Source organism: Aythya ferina (assembly GCF_964211825.1).
Source record: "Aythya ferina genome assembly, chromosome: 13".
Classification (NCBI taxonomy): Eukaryota; Metazoa; Chordata; class Aves; order Anseriformes; family Anatidae; genus Aythya; species Aythya ferina.
The window spans coordinates 12,664,956-12,681,189 of record NC_140311.1 but is presented as its reverse complement, the minus strand read 5'-3'; the positions used below and the strand labels follow the sequence as shown (position 1 = coordinate 12,681,189).

Here is a 16,234-nt window from a genome sequence, read left to right as displayed (position 1 = left end):
CCCATTTCTCATCTTCATGACTGAGTTTGATTTGTTTTAGACTTGATGCGAGCTTTGATTATTAATTTAAGACATTTCAAAGACAAACATGTTTTAAGAGTTATTTTTTTATCTTATATTCCTAGGCCTTTACAAATAAGAAACTGGTTTTAACTCCACAATGATTCCTAAACTTCATGTACTAAAAGTACTATCTAGAAATAGGGCAGGTAGGGCCTCCCTAAATCATGATACATGTGCCCTGAGTGGGAGATGATGCTGCAAAAGATTGGAATGAAATTGGACTGGTATAATGTAAAATTCAATGGTTGTTAGGAGAATTACATCATGGGACCTTTGCTAATTTTGAGCTTGAAAATATGCTTTAAAATAATTTAGGATGATTAGAAAATGGAAGCCAGAATGAACTAGACAATCATTCCACTTTAATTTGCAATTTTTTTCCTCCGGTTATGGCCTTTCTGTAATTGTGTCTCTACTCTGTAAGACCTTATTTCAACAGCTGACTCTAGCGGTGAATAAAAGAAAGAAGTGAGGAATAAATCAAAGGTAGTCAGACACAGAGGGTCATCCATCAGAGCATATTTGCCCAGGGATGTTTTCCTATGACTTTTACAACTGTGAAAGACTTCTACTTCATATGTTGCATTACTCCTGATTTTGACATTAGTTGTTTTAGCTCTAGTTCAGGAGCCATCTGCATTGTGCTTTATTTGATCTGTAGTGTGGATATATCCACAAACTTATTTCATTAAGAGATATTTAACTATTACACAAAAGAACTAGGAAGGAAACAAGCCCTATCTGATTCTAGGTTGTGCACAAGGACCACAGAATGTGAAAAATGATGCTTTTCTTCATGATCATCAGTTACCAGACTGATTTTTGGATAGAAAGAACCAGCAAAAAGTACTCCAGTCAGAACAACTTTCCTACATCACAAAGACCTGAGGAGAATAAATTCAGACAAGGCCAGCTCAAAAATATCAATGTAAAATAACTGGCATCTGCAGTAGGCAAATTAGATTTTCAGTCAAGTTTTAATGGGGAAGTGTCTGCTGTCTGAATAAAATTAACATTTTTCATTGCACAACTGAATATCCAGGATTTTCAGGGGAACATTTGATTTTGAGGAAATGAGGTCTGAAAATAAGTCAGCATTTTTTAAGAATGCCTCCTCACACTCTTGATTCAGAAGCACTGATCAGCCACCTAAGAAGGCAACTGCTGAACCTTGAAGTGTCTCTTAGGCTGAGACAGATGGCACTTCAAGCCATCAAATATGTTAGCAGAAGGAGGAAGACCTCCATGCTTTAACTTTTTCCCAGAGCTGCTGCAAATCCACCTTACATTCATCTCTCAGTTTCTAAGCAGCAGAACCACAGAGAACTTCTCATCATTGCTTTGAGCAATGCAGTAACCTTCACGGCTTTACAGAGAGATGCTCAAGAATGCTTAGGGTGAAATTTTACCAGTTGGAAATTTAATTTCAGTTGGTGCAGTGGAGGCTGGGTAAAATGGAAAACAGAGTTTAAGTGATCAAGTCTAAAAAAGTTTGTCTGTGGGTTAGGAGTAACCTTCATCCCTGATGGAAGGGAACTGCTTTTAACTGAACAACACCACAGATGTGTTTGGGCCTCTGCCAGCATTCTTCCCAAAATCTCTACGTTTACATTAGGACAGTGGTGGAAATCAAACTAAAGAAGTGTTTAATGAAAAACATGGACACTTCTAATTCCTGACAAACTAGTCCATTTTTAAAAAAGCTGGTACATTAGCACCAGTAAGACTTGACAGAAGAAGCTTGAAACATTGTCTCCCTTCCCCACTTGTTCTGATATATGCTGGATTCTTTCAAAAAATTTTTTTTTTCTCTTTCAACAGAAGTTGCTAATTGTACTAATTTTGATACCTTCATCCAACTGAAGAGAAATTCTAATATGACATTACAAATTCTAAGAATTCAACTTTTGTTAGACTATATTCTAAGACATTTTCAAGTTCCTTTACAAATGCTAATGAACGCTCAGAATGTCTCTTGAGGTCCAGTACATTTAAATGCTCTGACAATACCAATTTGGTCATTGTAAAGTTCTGTGGCAGTGAACTGAACCTAGAGTTAGGCCTGATTTTTTATTAAAATTGTTCTATTTGAAAAAAAAATATCCAGCCCTGGAGACAAAGTTGGAAAAACTCTACTGAATAGTCCATTTTTTAAGAAAAAAAAATCTGAATTGAAATTGTGGTTTGAAACAACACCTCTTAGCAAACAATTTGTTACAAATTCATTGCAAATGTCCCAGGCTTAGCAGATGATAATCCTACTGTGAAAATATAAAACATTTAACTGGGTATAAAGCTCAGTAATTATTGTCTTCTTATTTAAAGATGACTTCTTCTAGAATGTGTGTTTGGTTCAACCCTCCAGATGGCTAATAAATCAAAAAATCCTTTATTTGTTGGGCTTACTCCATAGCCATGTTTCAACATTCTAATCACACGATAAAAAATTTAGAGGTGGCAAAAGAAACAGAGAAAAGGTCAAGAAACATTTACAAGAGAAGAAAAAAAAAAAAAAAAAAAAAAAAAAAAGTCTTCTTTAAAATTCCCTAAAGAAAGTAGGAGAAAAAGGCTATATTTAAATAATTCCCTGGTACTTCACTGTGCAGCTACAGACATTCTCCACAATTTGTGTATTCCTCAGCTGTCCAGTTCTAACAAAAGGAGAGTAATTCTTTGTATCTCCATCTGAGACTTACCTGAACAGTGCTGATGTTTTGAGGTCTTATAATGAGGCGTGCTTTTAGTGTGCAATGTTTAATTGCTACCTTTGCAGCATTCACATGGGCTATAACTTGCTGTGTCAAAATGGGAAGGAGGATAGGCAGTTGTTGCTGAAGCAGCCCCTCATACCCTTGTTCACTTGCAGTTTATGCCCTCAGATCCTGCTTTGTGGCAAAAGCCTCTATCTCATTCCTCCTGGATCCCAACGCATCCTTAGTCTCTTCCGTACTCTAAATCAGTGAATAGTTTCCTAGACATGTGAAGCAAAAGGGCACAGCCAAATGGTACCAGCAGTGGCACTTCTGGGAAGCTGTGAATTGATGTTGCTATTGTTCACGCCACCCATTTATTTCCTATGCAGGACTAAAGACTTAAAGGATTTTAATTTATACTTAACATTAAATCTACACTGATTATTAAATCCATTACAAACAGGCAGCAGATGTAAACACACACAAAATAACTTTGCTGCCCTTGGTCTGGTTTAGTATATTGCTCTGATGACTTAGCCAATCACCGTGTTGCACCCTGAAAATTACACATAAATTGCCGTGAAATTGGTAGTTTTGTAAATCACACGTGCTCTGTGTGAGAACCCTGCCCAAATCAATTGCACTGTCACACTGTGCTCTGAACCTGTCCCTACAAGTGGGCAGGAGGTCTGTTGTGGGAAGATTCATCCTGCTGGTACAAAATGAAGCACCTCTAACCCCAGCAAACCTTGCAGTGGCAGATGCATTTATCGTAAGAAAAATTAAGGTGTTTCATTCTCATTACTGTTCTCCTTCTGGAATTCCTCCAGGGGAGATCAACTTTCACTTCTCCCCTTATTCTGGCTGACAGAAGCTAATTACTGGATTTATCATGCCCTTTTCATCACCTACTTCTACACTTGTTCTGGCCACCTATGAGTCCCTCTGTTGAGGTATTTGCAGCCCCCCGGCCTCTAAGCCAATACTAGCACTATACTCTACCAGCCTGAAAATCTCCCCAAAATTTAGATTTTGAAGTTCACAGACGGTTGCTTGGGCTTTTAAATAAGAGCAATGCTGCAGATGGCCAGCATAAGAAAGCCAGACAATTTCTTTACCAAAATGGTTCTCAAGACATGCGTGATAAAAATCACACTCTCCTTTTGAGGAGAAAAAGAAGATAAATGTTTCCTATGTGGTTGGATTAGTGAGTGCTGAGCACTGAGGTGGCCCACAGATACCACAGTCCTCAGATTTATTTTTACAGGACAGTATGGCCAAGTCTGGCTTTTCTCTTAACAACAACAGTACTGGTGTCAATCAATTATCTCACCTGCTGCTGCCTCCGCTTGCTGTCAAAACAATACAAGGCTTTTGCATAAGTGTCATGTGTATGCCAAAGGACCTGGGGAAATGTATTTTTCCTACATTCTTATAATAAAGACTTCTCTGTAAAACATGTGTGCACAGGCATGCACACAAACATGGAGTACAAGATCCATCCCGAGGACTGAAAGCTGTATCTCCTTCCTCCCTCCCACCCCAAGGAGGCTGGCAGATCTCCAAGGTCTGGTCCTTATGGTTGTGCTCACGAACAAATGGCCTTTCCACCTCTATTTAATTAGTGATAGAGGCACCAGGTCTGTGTTTAAAGCTCCTCCTTCAGGTGAATGATGTCTCGTGGTATGGCTGGCAGAGCCTGGCTGCTTCAGGCTGGTGGCATAAAAAAATAAACCTAAGAGAAGCACCTGCTTAAGAGAGCACTGAGGGGTTATGAAGTGCCTGCTTATTTGTGGAAATGTGAGGAGAGGACTTCTTGCAGCTGTATTTTTCCATCTGTCCAACTAAGGCATTTCAGCCCTTCGCTAGGGCTGCCTGCCTTCTGGTATTTTATTTTCCTGTGTTATTTTCTCTACTGGGGTGGAGGGATATTGAGACACTGAGCTGCCAGGGAATACCAGGCAGCCCATGGAAAAGGCACAAGGGATGGGGCTCCTCCAGATCCTGTGCTGGTCCATGCAGCTGGTGCCCCAGAGCCACTATAAGGCCATGGCTGCAACCTGCAGGGGCAAACTTATCCTTGTCGAGCTGTAAAACTGTGCAGTCTACAGCAACTGTTTGTCCTAAGGGTTGTATTAATCCCCTTCCTCACTGATGGATGACCTCCACAATAATAACACGTGCAGAAACAATTACACAAGATTCTGTGAATCTGAACAAGTTAAAAGCCTTTGATAACACCATGTATTTCAGTGGTATGCCATGGTTTTTGCTCATAACTGCACCAAGCTCACCCCAGATCTCACAGCGGTTACTGAAAGCTTTTGCTGATAATGAACAAATGCTATGATAGGAACCTATGTGATTACTGTGTGAATTATTACCTCAGACATGTCAGCCATCAAATCTCTTATTTCCAAAGATTTGTTTAACGGAAGCTAGAGTATTCATTTTGCATAGTTGATGATATATGGCTGTCTCAACTAGTGTTGTGCAGAATAAAATAATTTGAGTATCAATTAAAATGGACTGAGGTAGCAAGAAGAGATATGTCTTCATGAAAGGATTTTTCACGGTTATAGATTGACAAGGTTGGAGAATGACTGCATTATCCTAATAGCTTCTGTTTTCATTAATGTCTCAATGAAAACATTTCTTTACAATTATAAAACATGACTGCAGATCTTAAACACTGAGATGTGGGCTTTTTATCAAAACACACTCTGCTGTGGCTACAACCAATGCTGCATCACTCTGGGATTTCAATAGAACCCAATGGCAGATAAACTGTTTACATTAAAGACTCTATCAAAGTTATTTTGCACCTAGTTTCATCCTAATCCATCTGATTTTTCTATAGCTTTGACAAGATGACCTCTCTCACTGTGTGTGCAGTATTGATGTCATTACTGAAGAGCTGTTCTTCAGCCTTTCTGCTGATAACAAAGTAAATGGAAATGTAGAGAAACCTTAGGGAGGTAAACAGCTTGTTCAGGATCCAGATAAAAAATGGGATAAATGACAACAGGAAAGGATATCTATTATTACAATTTAAAGTGATATAGTGACCTCTTTCAAAGTGTTACGTGATGAAAGCATCATGCATCTTTGCATTTCATAGATTTAAAAAAATTTAACTTGAGTAAAAGCTTTGAAAGTTCAGAATGCATTATAAGAATTCAAAGCTTGGGCTATGGCTGATCACCTTTTTGGATGGCGCTACAAAGGCAAACGTTTTGTCGGCAATTACCTAATAGTAACCTAGAAGAAGGTAACATGTTTGTGTAAAATACAGAAGATAGGCCAAGGCCATGGATTATACGTATGTCTTGTGTTTATATGGTTATCAGAGAAGTGCACATAAGATGGCAATCATTAAGAGAAGGAAAAAAATATAAAAGAAAAACATCTCATTGATTTGTTCTGCCAAAAATACTATATACATGAAATACTGAAAATAACGGAGCAGCTCTGTAAGTAGTATCCAAGTTTCTTTGGTTAAAAAACACACAGATTGCTAACAATGTGCTTTAAATTAAGTACACATTTCAAAGGTTAACAGGACTATTCCTTAGGCAGAAGAACAAAGAGGAGCTGGTTAAAGAAAATTGGGTACACTACAGCTACTTAAAATATTGTATCCAGGCACAACTCATTTGGATACCTTTGAGCTCGAAGCTAATTTGAGTTATACAGAGGTGCTTTAAAGAACAAAAATATTAACCTGTGTTTTATCCAAGCTCTTTTACCTGCATCAAGCTACTAATTAAAAATCTTCACTATTCTTTCTAATTTCTGATTTATATTTTTTTTAACAGAATAATAAAGCCATCTAAAAGTACTTCCTTTCCTTACAGAAGAGCATTAAGAGCATCTCCGAAATGCCTAGTCACCTAATTACACGTCTAAGAACTAAGAACATGTCTGTCATCTGCCTTGACTCTATCTGTCGTGGCCAATCTAAAAATATTTTGCAACAGGACCTCTGAATGCAATATGGATGTATATGCCAATGTTCTTTTCTGTGCCAATACTACAAGAGTTTAAAACCCAGGCAATGCTTAGATGTAACAATACCTCTCAAATAATACATTAAACAGATGTGTACCTTGTATTATAAATATGTGACATAAAAATCCATTGGGTTGGTCAGTGTGCATATTAAAAACCATTCAAGTAGGTCAAATTGTGGATAACTTGAAACTTTAAAGACAGCAATTTTAATAAAACTGTCAATACAATTTTCTTTGTAAAAACATTTGAGACTGATTATGCTGCTTATATTGAAAAAGAAACGCAAGGTCTATATCTTCAGATCTTTTATTGAACTGTGAGCACAGCATCAATAACTGCTTCTCAGCTGTAAATGAAAATTGATTCCAGATCTAACCTGTCGTTTTCTGTGTGTCTTTAATCCCAAATCACCCACAATGAAAGACATAAGAATCAGCATTTTGTCTAAGGGACAAAGCATGTGTCATGTGGCCAGCTCCAAAGTGTCTACACTGAAGATGCTGTGGGATGTGTTTACACGTGTTAGATATAGGTGATAACTGCAGTCTCTCAAAGTGATGCCCAGAAAATGATGACTGGAGTTTGCAACTGGGGTGGAGTAACTTGCAGCTTGCCTCATGATCCATAGCAATGATCAATATGGTTCAAAGATTTACAGATCTGAAGTCAGAAGGAACCTGCAACGATCATCACATTGGGCCTCCTGTGTGTCACAGCCTGAAGAGCTCCACTCAACAACTTTTACAACAAGCCTACAACTGCCAGAGCATGCAGAAAGGAAGCCTAAAAGGAGAGGGAAACCACAAGGCTTCCTTGCAATTTGCAGCAGTTTGGCACTACTAGTTTGGATTTCCAGTCACCTCTCACTTGCTGGAGCCTCTTAAGCCCTCTGGAATGAAATTACAGAGAGCAGCCTCCTTTCAAGAATCTTTTTCTTGGTGATACACTGCTAGGCCATCACAATGCACACTTAGCCTCTTTCTGGCCAAATCAAGAAGTTGTAACGCTCATATTAAGAAGGGTTCTCCAGATCATGTTTATAGCTCTTAGGAACCACTTCCAGTTATTCAAAATCCCTGTTGAAAAGGTAATGTTAAAAAGTGGACAGTGTGTTCAGTAACAGCCCTGCTAATAATACATGTATCTACAGACTAAATGCCTTACACTGACTTCAAACTGATAGCTCTCAATTTATCCAGAAATCAGCTTCAGCCTCCTAATTACATGACTGACCAGAGCAATCATGTGTTGGGTTTCTCCTCAGCAGTGACTGAAAGAGCATGAGATTCATGGGCCCCTAAATACAGATCAGAAATACATGTGCTCATTCGCAGGAGTGAAAGAATACAACAGGAGAGTTTTGTTTCTTGCAGACAAGCTTCAACAATCTAGCACCACGACAAATGTCTGGTAGTCTGAGTAGACAGGCAGATAGATCAAATCCTCTTCACATACTATAGACATTCACTAAATTCAGGACGGAGGTGCATTTATGGATCGATGTTTCTACTGCCCCTCTCATGTACAGATCAAAGGGTCCCTAGCAATTCCCAAACGACAAATACAGGCCTGGGTCCTAGGACTTCCTATTGACTGCTACTCTCAAAGAATTTCAGCTTCCTTCAAATAAGAGCAAAGAGGTCAAGATAAAAAATATGATTTTGACATATTGCTTTTTAATTAATAAAAATGAGTAAATGCTAGCTCATGCTTCACATTGGCTGTAAGCCTATAGCAAAAAAAAAAAAAAAAAAAAAAAATCAGAAAGATTGCAATGAGAATCCTTCTTTATAGCAACGTTGCATAAACTGTTAGAAGGGTTTTGAGCCAAGAGTTTTAATCTTTTATTTCTTTTATTTCCCTGTCAGAGTGCGCACATGTATACAGCTGAGTTACAGTTGTCATTTGCGTGCAAAATCTTTGTTAACAAAAATATATTTTTATAACTTTGGATCCCACAGCTGAACATTCAACATCATGTAACTCGTATATTGTAATCGTCTTGATCTGTCCCTCATGAATGAATATTTTACATATTTTTGGGACGTAATATTTGCAGTCAAAAACCATTCCAGTTACTTTGTTGATGTTTATGTGCCTGACTGGTGAGCCAGATCAACCTTTATTTCCATATCCAGTCCCCTCTCTTTATTTGAAAGGGACATGGCAGAAGCTGCTAAGTGTGAAGGCACGGCCAGGGTAATGCTTGAGTGATGCAGCAGAGCCAAGCTGCTCAGCTTTTCAAGGCCTTACTCAAGGATGCAGTGTGTGACAAGAATCTCAAGGATGGACACATATACTCATGTTTTTGAGAAACCTAAAAAGCTTTGGGATTCTTTCCTGTAATGTAAACAACACTGTCGTCTTTATCTTCTATTCATGAGGCACCTAAAAGAGATGCAACCACACATGTGTGGGGGTACAGAGGAAAGGTGAAGAAAAGGAAAGGTCCAGCCATTAAGTGCTGGACATTTAAGAAATATGATCAGCATGCTTACTGTCCAGACAGTTCATTTATTTTCTACGTGATAGAATGCATTCATGTTTGGAATCCCTAAATACACAGACCATAAACTGTTTCTTCAGAAGATATTTGGGAGATCTTAGGAGACTTGAATCAATTCTAATCACTTAGAGTGACATGAAACTTGCATTGCCAAAAGGAAAAATATGTTCTACGTACTATAAATTTTTGAGAAACTCCATGAATGTTCCTTATTGTGGTCTCTTGCCTGTCTGCAGCTTATGCTTTCCTTACTGGAAAGTCTCACAGAGCTTTGGTGCAGTCTGAGGATTCCTTCAGCTCAGTCACATTGCACAGGGGCTCACCCTGCAGCCTCTGAACTGGGGGCAATGTGACACTGCTCCCCAGCATGACCCTGCCTTTGGGTAAAAGGTTTGCATGTACCATACGACTGCAGTAATACTTTGAAGGCTACAAACATGACACTGTGCAGTGCAGATGTAACTGTGGCCTTCCTGCATGGGACTGACATCAGAGACGGCACCTATTCAAGTCAGTGTAAAGCGTGTAAATCTGGAGCAATTCTACCGAAATCGATGGAAAATTAGTACAGTAAGAAAACAAAAGTAACTCCCGCCTGATAACATATTACCTTTTCTAAATGTTGGGCATCTCAGTATCACAATCCCATCTCATGGGAGTATACGGGCAAATTTCCAATAGATCAAGAAACCTGCTAGTTTCATAAGCCAACGTGTTTGTACAATAGTGCATTGCATAAGTACAGGCTTTTGATCCTTTGGCTTCAGACGAGGGTGCCAGTCTGTCTTGGTGCAAAAAGTACTGGCTTGTATGACTAAGGGGTCAACTTACACCAGAAGGTAAATCTTTCCTGGCATGATCCTAAAGGATGGATTAGGTGGGTTAAAGAACATTCAGATGGTTTAAAAATAAATAAGAAAGAAAGATCCACTTATAAATAACATTACCCAGCTGAACAGACAATGATGATCTTATGCTGTTATAGTATTACTTTTTCTCTTTACTGCACAAGTTTACATATTTAAGCCTATTCCATATATAAAGTAACATGAAGGATGAATTTAACTCTAAGTCTCAATTTTTTTCTGATAAGAATGTTGAGAATATGAATTTCACTGGCCTTATTTCCCAGCATTACCCATAAATATTTATAAAGCGGGAAGAATAAAGAATGACATCAGACAGACAGTTTTCTGAAAATGATTCTTCATTAACGTCCCAAGTAAGGCTGAGAGACTTTCAGTATTGATTTACAACTACACACTGAAGATTTTACCTCTCACAAATGGGAATCTCTGAATTACTGGCTATGGGCTCCCATCCCTTTACTCACTTACTGGAACAAAACTTACAGATCCAACTTCATGGGTGCAATCCTACAAATGAATTGCAAAGTGCAAAACAACACTGCAGTTATGATAGTGGTCTGATGTGGTTATTTTACACTCACTTCCAAACAGGTCATCAATTTCAGAAATTGAGTGTGAAACAAGTGGAGGCCGTTCCACAGTTAATTGGGTACAATGGAAGATAGAAACTCAGAGCACGTTAACTATTCCCTGATGATGCCATATGTGTTCTTTTAGTCCAAGGCTAGTCATGTTTTGGTTTAGTTCAATTTCACTAAGTTAATTTAGCAAAACTGACAAAACATATTCTTATTCAAGAAAAAAGTTTCTCCACCCTAAGGCGGACTTAGGAATAACTGTAAAAGATTCAGAAGTTGTTTTACTTGCAGGTAAAACCTAAAATAATGGATTCTGCAGCACCCCAAAATGTTTTTGCACACAAACACATTCAACATGCACTTAAATGTATTTTACCTGTTCATTGTCATCTTCGTCACTGCTGAGTTTCAGATCATCCTCAAGCATTCTGAAAAAAACAAGGAGAGGACAAAACAGAATTACACTTCGTGAATTAAAGTTATATAAAATGGGGCAAATCTCACTTTCACCAAAGTCAGAGGTAAATCTGCTTTTCAATTCAACAACAGCAGGATCAGACCCGTGATAAATAAACCGATGAATACTCTGTGTATGTATGTTATTAGTTCTTCTGAGATGCTAGGTAAAAACAAATGACTTTCAAATTCATCCATCATAAAGTTTAGTAGGCAGTTCCTCCTTCATGTCTTCCTTTATTTGTACATTATCTCACAGTGATTAGTCCACAGACATCTATGTGTATTTCTAAATCAGAAGGGGGAAAGAAAATTCAGCTCTGAGACTGCTAAAAGCTGAGAAATCCTCTGTGTTTCATTCTTGGTCTAGCGTATTACTGATCTTCGTAGAGGCCTGCACCAATCCCACCTTACCAAACTGAGAGTGCAGAATGAGGAAAATCAAGAAGAGGACCTCCTCTGAGGTCTGATGGGACATCACAGTTGCTAGTATCTGAAGGCAGAGCAAAAAGTAGGAATCTGCTAATTCATATTCTTTTTCCCTTCCTTTTTTTTTTTTTTTTTCCTACAGGGAAATCTCATGTTACTACTCCTTGCCCTTGCTTAAAGGGAAAGGAAACTCCTAACAGATTTGGCTGTCCCAAAGTCTCCTTCCTTTCCCTTGACAGAAGAAAGAGTTCAATAATGCATGCTACTATGCTAATATTAATCTTATACATTTATTTATTTATTTAGATGCAAGATTTGGGTATGTTGAAACATACCAGGTAAGAAGCCATATTATTTGTTGTTACAACTCTGCAGAAAAGATCTCTTCTTTCAAGGTCTGTCTACCAAGAGAAACACATATAGCAGCCACCATATACTCTCCCCTACAGCTTCCCCTATATCCACACTTTTATCTGGTGGTCTTCCTCAGAGCTGATATTCCTTTGGACCTCACAACCATCTTTTCACCTTGACAAAGTCTTTTCTCACAGGATGACGTATGAATGAATCAGCACATCTCACCCAGATCTGCTGTGCCAGCCACTGAAAGTGCTGAGCTTCCTTTCTCCCAGGCTGATCTCCTTTACCCACTGCAGGAGACCAGCAAATTGCAATTACTGTTTCCTTGCTGCTTTGATGGAGACCGAAGTCTATGATTTTTTATTGTTATCCTTTAAATAACTGTAGCAATCAATGGATGTTCTGTTAGGAAGTTTTTCTGTTGTTGTTTGAGGACTGCCAGTAAATCATGGAAGCCTCCTGGCATATGGAATTTTAAAGAGGGGACAATAATCCCAATGGGGAAATATCCGAAGGTTTGAAGCCCTGCTGGTGCTCTTATAAAAAGAGAAAGTGCAAGGAGATCTTTAAACCAGTTTGTAAGTCATCTGTCTTTCAGTGACCTCTGTTGTCGGGCAGCTCCGTGGTTACACAGTATCTGGACATATAACTACCAGTCATTAACCTCTTGATAAATGGTAGATGCCTCCCTGTAATATGTGAACCCGTAAAAGTGAGACTGCAGCTTTGATAAAAAATCTTCTAAAAGTAAGAATTCTTCAGGAAATATTAATCTTTAGAGGCCTGGATTTTGGTGATGAACGGGAACTTTTTATGCTGTTTATCTAGCAGACACATTCATTTGTTTCCCCAGCGTCATTACTTGCCGTGCTGTTCTCAACATGCTGCCCTACCTCGATCTATCCGCAGCCCCAGATTGTTATCTGCAAGTCTCATTACACACCAGAAGGACAATACCCCCAGGAAACTGAGACCAACTTAATACAGGACTATATCATTCTGACTCTTATTCGTTTCTACACTCCCAGTTTTAAACCTACATCTCACTTTAATGTGTAAATTATCTACTGCTTCAGAGCCACACTGCTAGATAATGTGCTCTATTATTATTTTTTAATGCAGATCTAAGAGGACAAAATGCAAAGGATCGTTTCATGAATGAAGCCCAAAAGGTGGTTTTTTTTTTCCTCTTTCCAGCTATCAGATTTTTTTTTCCCTTTTGTTACATGTTAAGTTCCTTTTTGACATATTCTGGTAGAAATAAAACAAAAAGGACAAAAGAAATTCCACATTAGATAGATGGAAAGAACAAAGAAAAAAAAATAAAAAAGATAAATGAGTACACTTACTAAACTAACCAAACAGTCATCTGAAATGGCTGATTAATAACTGTCCTTATACAGCCTACGCTGCAGATACTTTCCAACAAGTACAGTAAGCACAAGACATGTTTATTGAATATTGAAAAATATAAAATGGATATAAAACATGATTAGTAGGAAGGACAACTGTTAGAGTTGGTTTCAGATAAACTAAATTTGCAGGATTTATGAGTTCCCTTCAAGGGACTAATGGATGTTTAGATGACTAGAGAGAGGAAAAAAATTGGTTTTTGGTATTTCTTTAGCAGTTTCAAGCTTATCACTTGGAGTATATAATTCTTCTTAGCCAGTTCCGCTAAATGAAGAATATGTCATCTCATTCAGTTACAAAACTCAAAGGTTAAACAACTAAACCACACAGCTTCTAAAATGCATCACACTCTTTTGGCAGATGGAATAATTAAAGAGAAACCAAGTGTGGTATCAACAACAAATAGATGGTAGGGAGTGAAGTGAGGGGATAAATTAAAAATACAGAGTATGTGCAAATGAAAGTAGGATGCTGAAGAGTTCAAATAACCTGCTCCCAGAGCAGGCTAGAAGAGGTAATATTTTACAAAAAGTAGAGGTCTAGATGGTCTTCCACAATTTTAAACTGTGCTTAATATTCTGAAGACATGGGTCATAGTAGCTTGTACCATTTAATGTTTCCATTAACTCTCATTTATAAGCAAGTAGCATCTGATCACACTCAAAGCTCAGTAAGGGCTTTTTAAGACTGTCAGCAACCTTAATCCAAGGTGACTATTTCACTGTCACACCTACAAAGGTAACCCACTTCAGCTTCAAAGCACTGAGCCAGAAGTGCTCTGTATCTATAGCTCTCTCAAACACTATCTGGTTGGTTTGAACATGAAATCAGGCCCTCTTGAGGGAGAGATTCCTGTAAATACACGTTATCTATTCTGCTCTATGTACCTGTTAACCTCAGAAGACAGGCAGACTGGAGATTACAGTGTACATTTGTTATTAAGATCAGGCCAGCCATTAATAAAGGCCAATTTGGTGGATATGTTAAAGTTACAACGAATACCATCAATGAGGGCAATTCAAAGAGAAAACTGCCTGTATCAAAAAGCTATCTCCAGAGGTGTTACGAATTCATTTTATTTCCTATTCTTCTCTGACCCAGCTGACATTATTATTGAATATACATGTACTTGTTTGTCTTTTCATCCATAGCTAATGCAAAACACCACTTTAGGGAAAGAGTAGGATTAAGTAGGATTTTTGATTTCATTATTAGAGCATTGCTATTTATTCTATCAGTTGAAGTTGTGTCAGCATATTTATTATAATCTACAATTTTCAGAGGTTTGCAATTTGGAATGTGAAATTACTGCAAAGCAGAAACATCGTGACAAAGCAACACATTTATCTGTGGTGTAAGTAGGGGCAATCTCATTGACTGACTACAATACCCACTTCCTCCAGGGATGAACCAGCTCCCAAAGCAGATTGTTCTTACATTACAAATTTAACTAGACAAATGTCTAGATGAGGGCTTTATTAGGATGTCTTCTGTAAAAGTCTTACCAGATATTGTAGCAATGAAATATTTTTTTAGCAGACTTCAACTTGCAATGGACATGAAAATAAGATGAGATGAACTTAAATCAAAGTGAGCTATTTTTAGATCCGTTTATGATGATTTTGGCACAGCAAGCTAAATTTTTATCTTTTCTTTGACTCTACACATGTTGCCCAAAGTATAATTAAAAAAATAAAATAAAAAAAATGCTGGATAACAGTTTAAAAGTGTATTAATCTGAAAACCCTCTATGGCTGTTCTATTAACAGACAATATTAAAAGTTTATGGAAGTCCCACCATGGCTTTTGTTTCTCAACAGGCAAGACTTCATTTTACACCTTTTTTCTTGTTCATTTTCAACACAAATGAATCATGGAGTCCCTCTAGCCACTCCACACAGTTCTTACAACATGTGTTGCTCAGTTACAATATAAGCCTGGGCACCCTTTTTGAACTGCTCAAAGAAGTCATGAATAGTGAGAGACCAAAGCTGCAGAGCAAGATGACCTAGGATTTAATGGGATATTTGGGGTCACCAAAATGGGCTTTCCCACCCATCCATCCAGGGAGGAGCAAAAGCAGCAGAACCCCAAATTCAGCTCCGGGGTCTGGGCTGTGACTTAGTGGGGTGCCACCAAGGTCAGCTACACACACACTGAAACTGTGTGTGACAGGCGCTTGTAGCCATCCCTACTGCAGGGTTCAGCAGGTGTTTTGTGCACACCACATTTGCTGGTTTGGGATCCTGTGAATAAGTAAGTCAAGATATGACTGGGAGATGTGAAATATTCTCCTCTCTGAAAAAGCACCATCACGGTACACTTTAATTCCAGGTACTTTATAGAGCATTATAACTTCTTAAAGGAGTACATTCACAGCTCAACATCCTTTCGTTGGTTTCAGGTATAACTTATTTAAATGCTTTTTTCCAAGTGAATAAGGTCCGTATTGCCAGCAAGCTTCTGAGAACACTATGCATTTCTTCCTGCTCTGCTTGTGAAGGGCCATGCTGGGAGAACACTGCGTTTATAAGATGCTGTAGGTTTCATGAGACAGCTTCATCAGGGAAGAAGAGGTGCTTGAAATGCAGCCTAAATATAGGATCCAGGTTCTGCACTTCTAATTTGCTCTCAGATCAGTTCACCACTGGAGCTCTATTCACGTGTAAAAAAAGCCTTGTGGGAATGGAAAGGATGGAGGAAAGGGAAGAGGGGGTTGCAAGCACACAGTGAAGAGAATACTGGGAAATTCCCTAATCCTGAGCTGCCCAGAAAATTAACTTGCTCACATCAAACAACATTTCTACAAAATGCATATCACATCTGGATCATACCACAACAAACACAAGCATC

General features: G+C 38.4%; 1 protein-coding gene across 6 annotated transcripts in view; it reads right to left on the bottom strand.

Annotated features, from left to right (window-relative positions):
• AFF2 (ALF transcription elongation factor 2) overlaps nt 1–16,234 on the bottom strand; it is a 434,150-nt gene that overhangs the window by 83,602 nt on the left and 334,314 nt on the right. For all 6 annotated transcript variants that reach the window (XM_084535140.1, XM_084535139.1, XM_084535136.1 and 3 more), the window contains exon 8: nt 11,100–11,151. In XM_084535140.1, coding sequence (XP_084391266.1) covers nt 11,100–11,151 — 52 coding nt within the window. The remainder of the gene's footprint in view (nt 1–11,099; nt 11,152–16,234) is intronic.